Consider the following 12,943-nt stretch of genomic DNA (forward strand, 5'->3'; position numbering starts at 1 on the left):
AAATCTGAACACCATAATATGCATTTTCATTAAAAAATTTTGTTGTTATCTAAAGGGTTTAAAGCTCTTGGTTAGAGCTTAGGAACATATTCAGCATGTTTTCCTCATAGGGTGCATGGGGAAACATCACTGTGCTATAAATAGAATCGACAGCACATACAAACACATGCATAATCACTGCTATTACGTTAAGCACACCTTACAGAGTCGGTCTCTGTTATGCATCTCCGCTGGATTTAAATGCATTGCATGAGCCGGTGTTTGTGTTAACCTCAAGAGAAAGGCTTTATCAACAGGTGTGTCACATATACTGTTGTTGATTACCACAGTGATTATCAGGGCAGAATTGATTTACCTGTTCAACAGTTTTTGCTCAGTATTAAAGATAAAATTAGTCCTATATTAGACCTATACTAGTGGGGCAGTGGGTACCTCCCATAAAACAGCCTGTTATAAGGTTACATGCACCTTTTTTGCCCTTGTGCCAAATGTCATTTACTGTATGCATTTATGTGTATTTTATCTCCATTCTTTTTGTTTCTGTTTAAAGATGTGAGTGCATGGAGTAGATTCAGATCATTGGTGTTTTGACGATGAATTCAGCACAGGATGCAGGTAACACTCCATCATTGAGCATATTTTTAACTTTGAGCTCTCACACATACGCCTGTCATTTTTAATCTGCATGTATCGCTAATGTGTCTGCGTGACAGCAGGGATGTATATTTCATCTGCTGTGCAACGTGTTTCTGGCTGGTTTAGGGAGACAGATGGATGTCCATCTGACAGAAAGCTCAAACTCTTTCTGAAATCTCAACATATATGAAAGGTTTGAGTTGTATGTACTAATATTGAAATATATTTTCTGGTAGTATTAGCCTACTACATTTAACAAAATGACCATTATCATGGTTTTCCAGATGATAACATGAATGTTGGACATGCACCATGGTAATACTTAAGTATAATATAAATACTTCAATTGTTCAGTAGGATACTTTTATTATTCTACATATTATTAAATCAGTGTACCATAGTACTGTTTTTGTAGGGGATATTTTGGAGTAATTTTTTTCCATATATGTTTCAAATATACTTCACCAGTCAGAAAGATTTGGAGACAGCGATGTGTTTTGAATGTCACACACATACTGTACATACAAACCAAACACACATCTGGAATGTGTCAGACTGTTTAATATGAATGCATTTGTGTATTTTAGCCTAGAGGTGGAGCTGTTGCAGAGAAAGTGTATTTGTGTGTGTGTTTATGCTTGAGGTTTGTTTAAGCGTGCATACACCTGATATAGTGTTTGTTGATGAAGGTCTGATGTAGACAGAGAAGTGTCAAACATTTCAAACGAATTTCAAAATAACCATATAACTGGAAGCAACTTTGTGAATAATGTATTCAATGTCAAGAGGACATGTGATAACAATGCATGAAATTATTATATTGCATACTATTTCCTCGATAAACAGTGCACACTGCGCCGAAGGCAGTAAATGAGGCTTAGTGCGTTGTGAACACAACTACAGAGTTTATGACCTGTATTGAGCGCATGGTTTGTTTTGCTGTGGTGGTTATTTTTGTCTGTCCCCTTTTACCTTGGGAGTGTCGGTTTCTCTCAGACCTGTGGAGATGTGACCTATTTTATAACACTGCCTTTGTTTTGTCTGGAGAGGAAGAGATGGACAGCTTTAGGTGTGTGTGCGTGTGCTTAAGACCCTGTTTATTGTCAACACTATTTGCAATTAACAAGAGCAGATTTATTTACTACATTTAAAAAAACGTGTTCACAATTGCAAAGAGAGTTTAAATCTCTGATGAGCACTGCTTGGGAAAATACGCGTTTGATGGCATTTGTGGCCACAGAGAAACTTCATCTCTGTCATGCAATAGGAATGTCTCGCTCCTGGGAATTGTGCCGTTTCTGGATTTAAAAAAGATTTCCTCTGATTCCTGATTTATCCAGCAGACCTATGGGTTTTCCAAATCAGTGACTAATGTTTTTAATCTGCTTTATTATCAGCTTTGGGGTTGTTGTGACGGTCTTTGGAGGTTTCTGATCAAGGCTGTTTAGCTTTGAAGTGATCATTAGTTGAACTCTAATTTGACTTTTCCAAAAATATATGCAATACATAGAAAAACCCTAAACCTTTCCAACTGCTTTCAGTCTCATTTCAGTCTGATCTGCAGGCATTGAATCAAAGATTTGTTGTCTTTGTGTAATGAAAAACAGGAGTTTGTCTGTTTAACGTCAGTAGAAACTCCCTTTGAACCGATCCGGTGTGATGGTAATGGATGTGCTGAGGAGCAGGTGAAGTGAAGATTGCAGGAGTGAGATGGAGCTGCTGTTCACTGATGTCAGATCAAAGAGAAGAAGAACAGACATTGGATAGATTGAAGACAGTCAGAGACAGAAAGAGAAAGTGTGTGAGAGATAAAAGCGATGAAGGAGAGATAGAAGGATAAAGACCAACTTATCAAGAACATGTGAAGGTCTTATTTTAACGCCCAAATCTGAAGAAAGATAAGTTTATAGTGTGCATTTGTTGCATACTTGTATTCATTTTATTGCATCATGACTGTTTTAGGAGAATTGAGCATTTTTCCATCCAATTGTGAAAAACATTTGAATGGTGAATGAAGTATAGATTATGATGGTATTGATTATATATAATTGTGCTGAATATAATATAAAAACATTATGCATTGCATTGACAATTATTTTTTTATAATTGCATGAGAATAAGTTTTGTGTCATAACAATAAAAAGGTAATGTGCTTAATTCTCCCAAAATGCATTTATGGAATAAAATGTTTTGCTGTGTTTTTATGAGATTCACTCAGAGAGAAAGAAAAAGAGAAAGAGACTATAAGCACTCAGGGAAAAGATGAAGGCAGACAGCTGTGTTTTTGTGTTGCTATTTTCAGCATCTGGCCGCTGCTCTGCTCCCCTGGTCTGGCCCGGCCTATTTCTGTCCTGGGTTGGTCCTGCTGCTATTCCTGGCACCTGAGAGAGAGAGAGAGAGAGAGAGAGAGAGAGTGTGGTAAGAGAGACAGCGTGGTTAGGAAGAGTAACAGAGAGAGAAAGTGTGGGACAGAACGAGTGAACGAGCTGGAGACTCATCCCGTACTGAGATGGAGAGGCAGTAAGAACGCCGAGTTTGTCACCTGTGACGATTCCTGCATTTCCTTGTTTATCCGTCTGATGAAACTCAGGGGACAGGAAAAGAAAAGAAAGAGGAAAACAAAAAGAGAGACGGAGAAGCAGCGTCTCTGTTGTGAGGTCAAGTGCAAGTTATGCTGCAGAACATTTCTGAGGTGGACTCGAGCATCACTGCTGAGTGGAGGAGGAGAATACAAGATACACGCGACGGTACTGCCAACAGATCAGGTACCACGTGTTCACGACAAGAGCTTTCTCTGTCCTAGATCAGGAGATAAAGTAGTGTTAGATGTTTCTTGTTTAGCTCCTTAGGAAAGAAAAGTATTGAGACGGAACCAAAAAATGAATATGGATAGCATTGCACAAATCATTTCATTTTGATGAGACATCTTTGAGTTCATCTTTGACTTTTGATTGTAGACAGGAAAGGTGTGGGTAGGCATGGGCCGGTATGAGATTTTGGCGGTATGATAACGTAAGCAAAAATACCACTTGCGGTATTGCCATCGTAACACTAAAATGTGTTATTTTCTGTTAACTTTTCAACTGGACACAATACATTTTATTTTTAAGCAACAAACAAAGTTTATGCCAGGTAAAAATAAATCCTTTAAATAATAATATTCTTTCAAAAATATGTAATTGAAATGTAAACATGAATTCAATTACATAATTAATTTTGTGTAAACACAGTTCAGACCTTGGATCACAGAAAATTTTTAAAAACCTTGATTCTTTAAAACCTCAGTATTGAAACCGGTAACCAGTCCATGCCTAGGTTTGTGATTGCGTTTATTTCAGATGAATGACTGAAAGTTAAATTTTCTTGCAGTCTAGGAGACATCATTGATTTTTCTTTTCGGCAGGCTCATGGAGTAAATAATTTAATAGCCCTTAAAGGGATAGTTCATTTACTCGTCCTCATGTTGTTCTAATCCTGTATGAATTTCTTTTTATTTGATGAACACAAAAGAAGATATTTTGAGAAATGATGGTAAACACACAGCAGTAAGTGACCACAGACTTCCATAGTAGGAATAAAAAATATGATGAAATTTAATGGGTACCGTCAACTGTGTGCTTACCATCATTTATCAAAATATTTTCTTAGTCATTTATCACAATACTTCCAAAATATTATTTTCCTACTATGGAAGTTAATGGTCACTTACTGCTGTGTGTTTACCATAATTTCTCAAAATATCTTCTTTTGTGTTCATCAGAAAAAAGAAATTCATACAGGTTTACAACAACATGAGGGTGAGTAAATGATGACAGAATTTTCATTTAAAATTGAATTTTTTTTGTTGAAATTTTTCCTAAAATCCAGCCCTCCTGAAAAGTTTAAAGATGCTTGACTTTGAGTAAAACCGGTTTGCAGTAGGTAGATAGATATCACACTGTATGATATAATTGTAAAAGTGCAGAGAATCTGAGTTTTATTTTGTGTAAGGCGCACATAATGTGATCCTCTCAACCTAAAAATTAAAAAATGTCTTAATATTTAACATTTTGGTACAAATATGTATCTTTGAACTGCCAATATGTACGTTTGATGTACTAATATGCACTCTTTGGGTTCAAAAGTGTACCTTTTTGAAAGGGTACTGTACCAGTGACAACTTTTGTACCTTTATTTCTGAGATTGCACCTTTAGGAGTTTCCTCAGAGACGTCAGATTGTGTGGCCTTGTGTCATTTTACTTGTTACAACTGCATACTTATAAAGTATGTACTTAGCAGGCATGGTAGCTAACGCATTAGTCTACAAAGTGTGCTGTACACACTATTACATCATACACATTTTACACACGATACTCTCGTCACACTGTTTGTTAGTTGCACAATTACAATTTTAAACCATTGAAATAAAACAAACATAGTTTTTTTTTCAGTGCACCGGTGCACATTTTTTTAAGTGCATGGCAAAGTTAAATTGAAATTCAACTACATTGAGTTATATATGTAAGGTGCTTTGTCAGTGCTTCCGAGTTTTTAGCTATTTGAACATAAATCAAACAGATTTAAATACATATATGCATTTCAGTATGTTTATTCCCATGGGTCACTTCAAACCCATTTTGCATTTGTTGCACTGCTAAGGCAATGCTCTACAGGAGGTTTAAATTGATTTTTAGTTCATTTGATTTATTTCAGTTGTCTTTTTAAACAGAAGGTGCATGCATGTTTCTAAGAAAAGTTTGTTGTAAAGTTATGCTCAGGTGTATTTGTAAGGGGCCCGCTGTCCCTCTGTTCTTCGTTATTGCCGGCGACTGCATGTATCGGCCGTTCTGGCCTCACTGACTTCAAGCCTGACTATTCTTAGCTGCAGTATTTTGGGTTTAAGGCATTAGCAGTCTAAGATTAGCCCCGGTTATCATTCCGTCTGAGTTAACTCCTCACATAACTACATACCGGAAGGCTTTATCTATAATCCACACTAGTTTTGCTCTTTTTCTTGAATAACAACAGCTCATCTTGAATAAGGAGCAACCAGACGTTTACAAGCACAAGATAAAGAGTGTCTCAAGCAGTCTTATTACAGCTATCAGAACGATCAATGCCATGATATTTTTGTTGTGCATTGACACCTTTTGCTCGTGTAGTGGTTCTGTTTTGGTGGTCTGTGTATTCTGGGCCGGGGGCCCGATGGAGTCATGGTGGCGAGAGATGATTTCACAATGCAGTGGCTTTAATTTCAACACCTGCGAGTGATGTGATGCATGATGCTCCTGTTGTCAGTTACTTCAAAAAATAAAAAATTTGGCATCATTTACTCACCCTCAAGTTGTTTCAAATTTCTTTATTGTACTGAATACAAATGAAGATATTTTAAGAGTTTTAATAACCAAACAGATCTGGGGCACCATTCACTTCCATAGTATTATTTTTTTCTACTGTGTAAGTCAATGGTGCCCCAGATCTCGATTACTTCTAAATATCTTTCTTTGTATTTAGCAGGTTTCCATTTGTTCTTTATTTAATCTCATTGCTGTCTTGAGAAACTTGAGAGACCTCATTTGTGATGTATTTGGAAATCTGTGTGTTTACAAAAGTGTTTATTACCGATGGGAACAGATTAAGGGCGCGTGTTTAGACGTGGGTTTTAACGGCGCAGCTTTTTTAGGGCATGAGGCCAGACCATTCTCTGCACACGCACACACAGCAAATGCCTTTCCTTTTCTCGCTGTTTTGTTCATGTGTAAAAATACTTTAACTGCAGCTCGAATGCGCCGGTCACATGCTGTCTCGCTTTAGATCGAGTTTAAATAAGATTTCGTTCTCGAACGACAGCATACCTCTGTGTTTACGCTTAAAGCAATTGAAATAGCCCCCATAAAAAGACCCTCCCTGCAGATTGCGCCCTTGAGTTTATTAAAAGACCTAAAGAAAGGTTTTAATGTGACGTATTCAGCCAGCTAACAGTGCAGTCCTTCATTTCCTTACACATAAACACATGTGACCTTTTCTCAGAAATGAACGCTTCATGGAAAAGATTGCGATCAGCTTTTACTCTCAAAGATTCTAATGTTCCTAATAATTATTATGATGTTTTGTGATAGAGACCGGCTCAACATACATTGTTTCTCGTTGTAAGTTGTGTCCGCACCCGTTACCAACTGTGTTGTCTCTGTCCACGTGTCAGGTTCAGAAGTGTTGTCTGTGGTGAGCAGTTCTGGGATCAGTATGCTGGACTGGGACCATGATTCAGATGAATGGGAGAAGCAATTGCAGCGTGAGCTACTGCTGATCCAGAGACAGCAGCAGATCCAGAAACAGCTTCTCATCTCGGAGTTTCAGAAACAGCACCAGACTTTGCTGAGACAGCATCAGGCTCAGCTTGAGGAACACATTAAGGTTTGTGAGATGAAAACTCGAGCTCAGTGGTAGAGCATTGGGTTAGCAGTGAATAGGTCATAGGTTCGAACCCAGGCATGCTAATAAAGAAATTATATATATGCACTGTAAGCTGCTTTGGATAAAAGCATGTGCCAAATGCATAAATGTAGATGTACTAGGATGGGACTCAGATTCAGGAACTGTAACTGTAAATCAGGAATTTATAGCTGTAGAACAAAACCTTACGTTAGCAACTGGTTCCTGTTTTGTTATTTATTGGAAACCAAATAATAACAATGTAGGAATGTACTTATTAGATTTCTTTTTTCAACTATAAAAAAACGCTCCCAGAATGTTGCAGGGAGGTTTAAGTTTAAATAACCCTAAAAATTAGTCTGAATCTCACAGCCGATATCCTTCACAGCTATTTCATGTAATACGGCTTTTGATCAGTAAGTCCTTATCGATCTGAAATCACTGTTAGTTTGAGTTAGGGTTACCAGATAAGATTGGCTGAAATTCCGGACAGGGTCTGATGTTACGGGGGTTCATCCAATAATGATTTATTTTATTTAATAATAAAAGATAATGAATTTCAATCTGCAACAATCATATTAATATAAGTACATATGCATATAAATAAATTAGGGCTGTCAAAAGATTAATTGCTATTAATTGCATTCAAAATAAAAGTTTGTGTTTACATAACATAACATATGTGTGTGTACATTGTATAATTATTATTTATATATAAAAACACACCCAATCATGTATATATTTAAGAAAAATGTGTTATATTTATGTATATAAAATATTTATATTTATATATAATATAAATTATATAAATGTTTATACAGTATTTAAATGCAAATATTTCTTAAATATATACGTGAATGTGTATGTGCGTGTGTATATATATATATATATATATATATATATATATATATATATATATATATATATACTTTTATTTTGGATGCGATTAATCACGATTAATCTATTGACAGCCCTAAAATAAATTGAATAATATGTATAGAAGTATTGTATACTTGATACAATAATAGTTAGATCATCCAATAATTGTTTTCTTTATTTAATTTAATAATAAAAGTTAATGAATTTCAAACTGAAGTTACTTAACCAATCATATTTTATTAATATAAGTACATAATGTATAGAAGTATTTTTTTGAACACAATGCCTCGCCCTCGACCAATCTGACTCCTTCACGCGACTGACTGTTTGAGTCGTTTATAACATGCATTTGAAAAAGCAACACTCGTCAAACATAATCATTATAAATATTGTTTATTACCATGAAAATACCTGAAAAGGTTTGAAGAACAGTAATATATAAATATATTCTTAAGCCATTTCCTGGAGCTGCGTGTGTATAGTTCTTCGTCTACAGCGCATATTGGGTTTCTGCACGAGAGCGCCCTCTGGCTTTTGGATGTAGCGGCATTTCACTGTATTAAGCATAGCAATCATCATTGGCCGATATATTGGAGCACTCCTACTAAAAATAACTTATAGTGAACTTTTCTTGGTGGTTATCTATAGTTTTTATTTAAACTAACATTTTGGAACCAAAAACTAACATTCCCAGAACGTTCTGGGAACCAAAAATCGTCAGCTGTTCATCTGGTGAGAAGAATGCCTTTCGAGTATCAGTTTTACAGAAAATGCGCTTTTAAATAATACAAGATGAAATGCTTTCAAAAGTACAAGCCTTATCTGGGTGTATTCATTAGTATAAGTTCAACTTAAGACTTAGTAGTACTAATGGTGCGTTCCAGGCAGGTTTTTAAACTCGTGAGTTACGACTTCAAAACCACGACTCACGACCTTATGCGTTCCAGGCAGCCTGTAACTCGTGTTTTTACAACCTTCTACCGGTGAAAGTGCTCTGGAACGGCAGTCAAACCCGTGACTTCCCACCCGTGAACTCGTACTAGATCGATGTACTCCCAGTTCAAAGTCGTGAGTCGTGGTTTTGAAGTCGTGAGTTACGGGTTACAGGTTGCCTGGAACGCAGCATTAGTACTTGCTATTGAGGTGTAAGGTATTTGTGGATGAGATGACGTAAATCTTTGTTTGGAAACAGGTCAGTGTGGTTTAAGTTCTCCTGGCTGACCTAGAGGAAATGAACAGATTTAACTCGATCTGCTCCGTCAATGATTTTAGTTAAAGTGCTTGATCTCATTACATCAGTATGTGTGTGAAATGCTGATCCATACAGTGTTTCTGTGATGCTAATTTACACGGTATAGTAACAGTCAGTGTTCAGCAGAAATTTTGCAAGTGTAATGAGATAATGCTAGTGTAGGGACATGTAATGAATGTGCATAAAAAGTTTAAAAATAAGCGCAGTTTCCATCCAAACCACAGCAGTTTCATTTCCTTACCTCTAGATACTGGCAACAGGCATTTAAAGTCATATAATTACTGGAAACGTGTGTGACATTGTGTTTAATTCTCTCTTTCAGCTCCAGGAGGCTCTGTTAACCCTTCGTCAGCAGCAGCAGGAGGTGTTCGCAGAGGAGCGTCGGCTGGTGGTTGAGGACGAGAGAGAGGAGGTGCGAGATGAGGAGAAGGAGGCTCACAGGAGGGAGATGCAGAAACATCAGCATCACAAGAGAAAGGAGAGATCTAAAGAGAGTCAGTCATCATTACACACTGAACACTCGCATTTACTTCACACAGACCATAAAGCAGTGCTCTGTTGGAGGGGTCAGTCTCATATAAATATCTGGTGCATAAGGAATAAAAATGACTTTTAACCTTCCTGTGTGATAAACTGATCAATCTTTATTTGGTCTTATGTGCAGTAGCATGTTTCAACTGCAAAGTGCTCTTTTCACCACAAGATGGCGCTGTTTCTGCACATCAGATCTATTATTTTGTCAAGTGGTTGATGTCCTCAGGGCAACATTATGTTGACCCTGGGACAACATTTCAAACAACAAATCAGATTTCAGAAATATGTTTACAATTTTTAAAGTTTAAGCTTACAACCAGGATTTGATGTTTCTCTAGACCAGTGGTTCTTAAACTTTTTCTGCGTGGGTGCATCCCCCCAAAAAATGTATGACATAAAACATTCCAAAACTTTAAATTTAAATTAAACAAAATATATTTTCCGAGGTTTATTTACACAGAATTTATGATAAATTAATGTATTTTATAAAATGGCATTAAACTGGGGCCACCCGGCACCATCTTAGGGTGGCACCATCTTCAGTTTAATTGAAAATTAAAATTTCATATCATGATTAAAGTGACCAAAGTTATCACGGTTATCAATATTATCATGGTTTTGTATACATACACTGAACAAATTTTTAAAAAAGTTTTATTTTTGAAAATCACAATTTAATATTTAATGTCACTGAAATTATTTATGTGGTAAAAAAATAAATAAATCTGTCTAATAAGTTTACCGTGAGTGAATACAATACATTATCCCTTAAATGCGTGCCTGCGTCAAACTGATTCTGGCTGAACAGGATTTACCGCCAGTTTTCAAAATCACGGTAATCAAACATGGTCGTAATAATAATTACATTTTAAATGATAATACTAACCGTCAGGACATTTTATCGTGGTAAATCGTGAAACCGGTTATCATCCCATCCCTAACTCAGGGCCCAGTGGACCATTGTTTTTTTTTTAACTTAATGTTTATTAGTTTTTAACAAAAATAACACACACATTACACATATAAAAGGAGAAAAGGGAAAAAACATTAAAAAAACCCACAAAAACACATTGTTTTTTACTTATCATTTCGCTCTGATTTTAGGGTTCATTGATGGTTAGTGTTGGGGTTTGGGGTGGTTTTAGGTTTTATTTACAAAAATGTTGTCCATGGTCCAACACAAATCAGGTTGAGTGAGAATTTATAATCGAGGTGCATTGATTTCAATAACTTCTACAAACGTAAATCAATATAAAAATACATTTAATTCATCAGCAAAAAATATTTAACATGCACAATAATTGAAATATTGTTTTAAATAAACTATAGATAAAGCCAAAGGTAATAGAAATAACACATATACCGGTATTATACAGACAAATAAATGACTAAACAAAGTTTTGTACTAAAATAAATTATCAGTCAAGTTTCAAGTCTTGCCGAGTGTGTGACACATTGAAATGCTTGATGTTAGGCTCAGACATTCAATATAATGAGTAAAGTAAAGCTTAAGTAAAAAACATCTTTATCATAAGTTCCCTCTGTAAAGAGATCCCCATGATGACCAAGTGCAATATACTGCTTATTTTTTATTTCTTCTTGCTGCCATGTTCAAAAAAGGAGTTGCATTTAAATGTCGTTGTACAGCTATGCAACATCTGTCTGTTTTTCCCACAGGTTCAACAGCGAGCACTGAAGTTCGACAGAAACTGCACGACTTTCTGATGAGTAAATCAGCTAAAGATCCATCTCTAACCAGTGCTGGTTTCCCTCTCAGCCGTTCCAAACTGTGGTACAGGTGTGTCACGACATTACACCTTCATCCAAGTCCTGTATAGCTCACATTGTGTTACTGTAGATGCGCAAATGACATTACAAAATGTGTACTTTGTAATCCAGTGTAAGTCGCTTAAAAGTGTCTACCAAATGCATAAATCAAATGTCAGTCCAGTCTTACACACCTTGCAGATTTCTCATGCGTTTATATGCAGATTTGATTTAACAAAGTAAAGTGAGGGATCATTTCATTGTGTTTCTTAACTTTCAGCTCTGCCCACCCGGGTCCAGCTGAACAGAGTTCCCCTCCGTTAGGAGAAACCCCTCCCACCTTCAAATACCCTTTAACCTCTGGCCTGGACTACAGAGAGGACTTCCCTCTCAGGAAGACTGGTAGGTTAAAGGTCGCAGTGAAGAATTCATGTTGTATGATTCTTATAAAATCAGTGACATGTATGCATGTATGTATGCACGGCTAAAACTGAGGTCTTTGTGTGTGCGTGTGTGCGTCTCAATGAACATTTCTTTACCTTGTGTATAAACAGAAGTCTTATATGCAGGATTTGTGACTGGACCTCCAGCAGCCACGGAGCTATGAATTGATGTGTTTTCTCGCAGTGGCACAGGGGTCCGGTAGAGGTGACACTGCCTAAATGTTTGCAGCCGATATTTAATCACTGGGGTCAGCGGTCGACCGTGCATGTCACCGAATGCTGTGGCCCGTGGGCAGATCTAAATGGGGCTGATGAGTGACCCTGTTTAGCTTTAGGGTCAGCCTGGTGAGAATGACCACGCTTGTGCCCGCTTTGTGCCCCGGGGCGCCCGGCCCAGAGGTTTGCAAACAATTACCAGGCGGAGAGGTTGTAGAGACTGAACCCTGGCCAGGCAAAGGGGTCTAATCGGATCTGAGAGGTTAACTCCTCCTGGGCATAAGCAGGATGTAGGTACCTTACGGTTACCGAATCGCCCTGGAAGAGTGGCAGTGTCCAGGCTGGCCATTATTGTGTGCATTTGACCTTTCACCCCCCCTCACTTTGGATGACTAAACTAGATTTGTACGCCTTGTAAAGAAAACAGACGTTGCCTGTGTGCCTTCATGCTGGGATTTTGGGTGAATGCCAGTTGAAAACTATTTGAGTTTGTTTGCAAGCAGAGGATATTTTATTGGATGTCTGTAGAAAAATAGCACAGAATGAATTAAGTTTAATACTTTTGTACGTTCTTGTCTCTCACGGTAACTGTGAGCCTTTGGAAACACTTTCTTTTCCGGAAACTCGCACGCGAGTCAACGCGTTTTATTTTCTGAACGTCTTGTTGCGAGGCTAATTTCACGATGAGTTTGTAAAGAAAGGCGATACGTTGGGTTTCAACGATAAGACTGAAACTCTTTCAAAGGGAACTTCTTAAAAATAGACCTGGTCTTCATCCAAGCACTGTTTGCACAGAATTTCCAG

The 12,943-nt window shown here is 37.2% G+C and overlaps 1 protein-coding gene across 2 annotated transcripts in view; it reads left to right on the forward strand.

The window, feature by feature from the left end:
* LOC135774953 (histone deacetylase 9-B) overlaps positions 1-12,943 on the forward strand; it is a 30,941-nt gene that overhangs the window by 398 nt on the left and 17,600 nt on the right. The window contains exons 2-6 of one of the 2 annotated variants that reach the window (XM_065284966.1): positions 551-615; positions 6,819-7,030; positions 9,502-9,673; positions 11,391-11,511; positions 11,761-11,882. In XM_065284966.1, coding sequence (XP_065141038.1) covers positions 594-615; positions 6,819-7,030; positions 9,502-9,673; positions 11,391-11,511; positions 11,761-11,882 — 649 coding nt within the window. In that variant the 5' untranslated portion in view covers positions 551-593. Of the gene's footprint in view, positions 1-550; positions 616-3,050; positions 3,402-6,818; positions 7,031-9,501; positions 9,674-11,390; positions 11,512-11,760; positions 11,883-12,943 lie in introns of those variants that run through there. The other variant, XM_065284959.2, reaches the window with a different exon arrangement.

Source organism: Paramisgurnus dabryanus, chromosome 19 (assembly GCF_030506205.2).
Source record: "Paramisgurnus dabryanus chromosome 19, PD_genome_1.1, whole genome shotgun sequence".
Taxonomy (NCBI): domain Eukaryota; kingdom Metazoa; phylum Chordata; class Actinopteri; order Cypriniformes; family Cobitidae; genus Paramisgurnus; species Paramisgurnus dabryanus.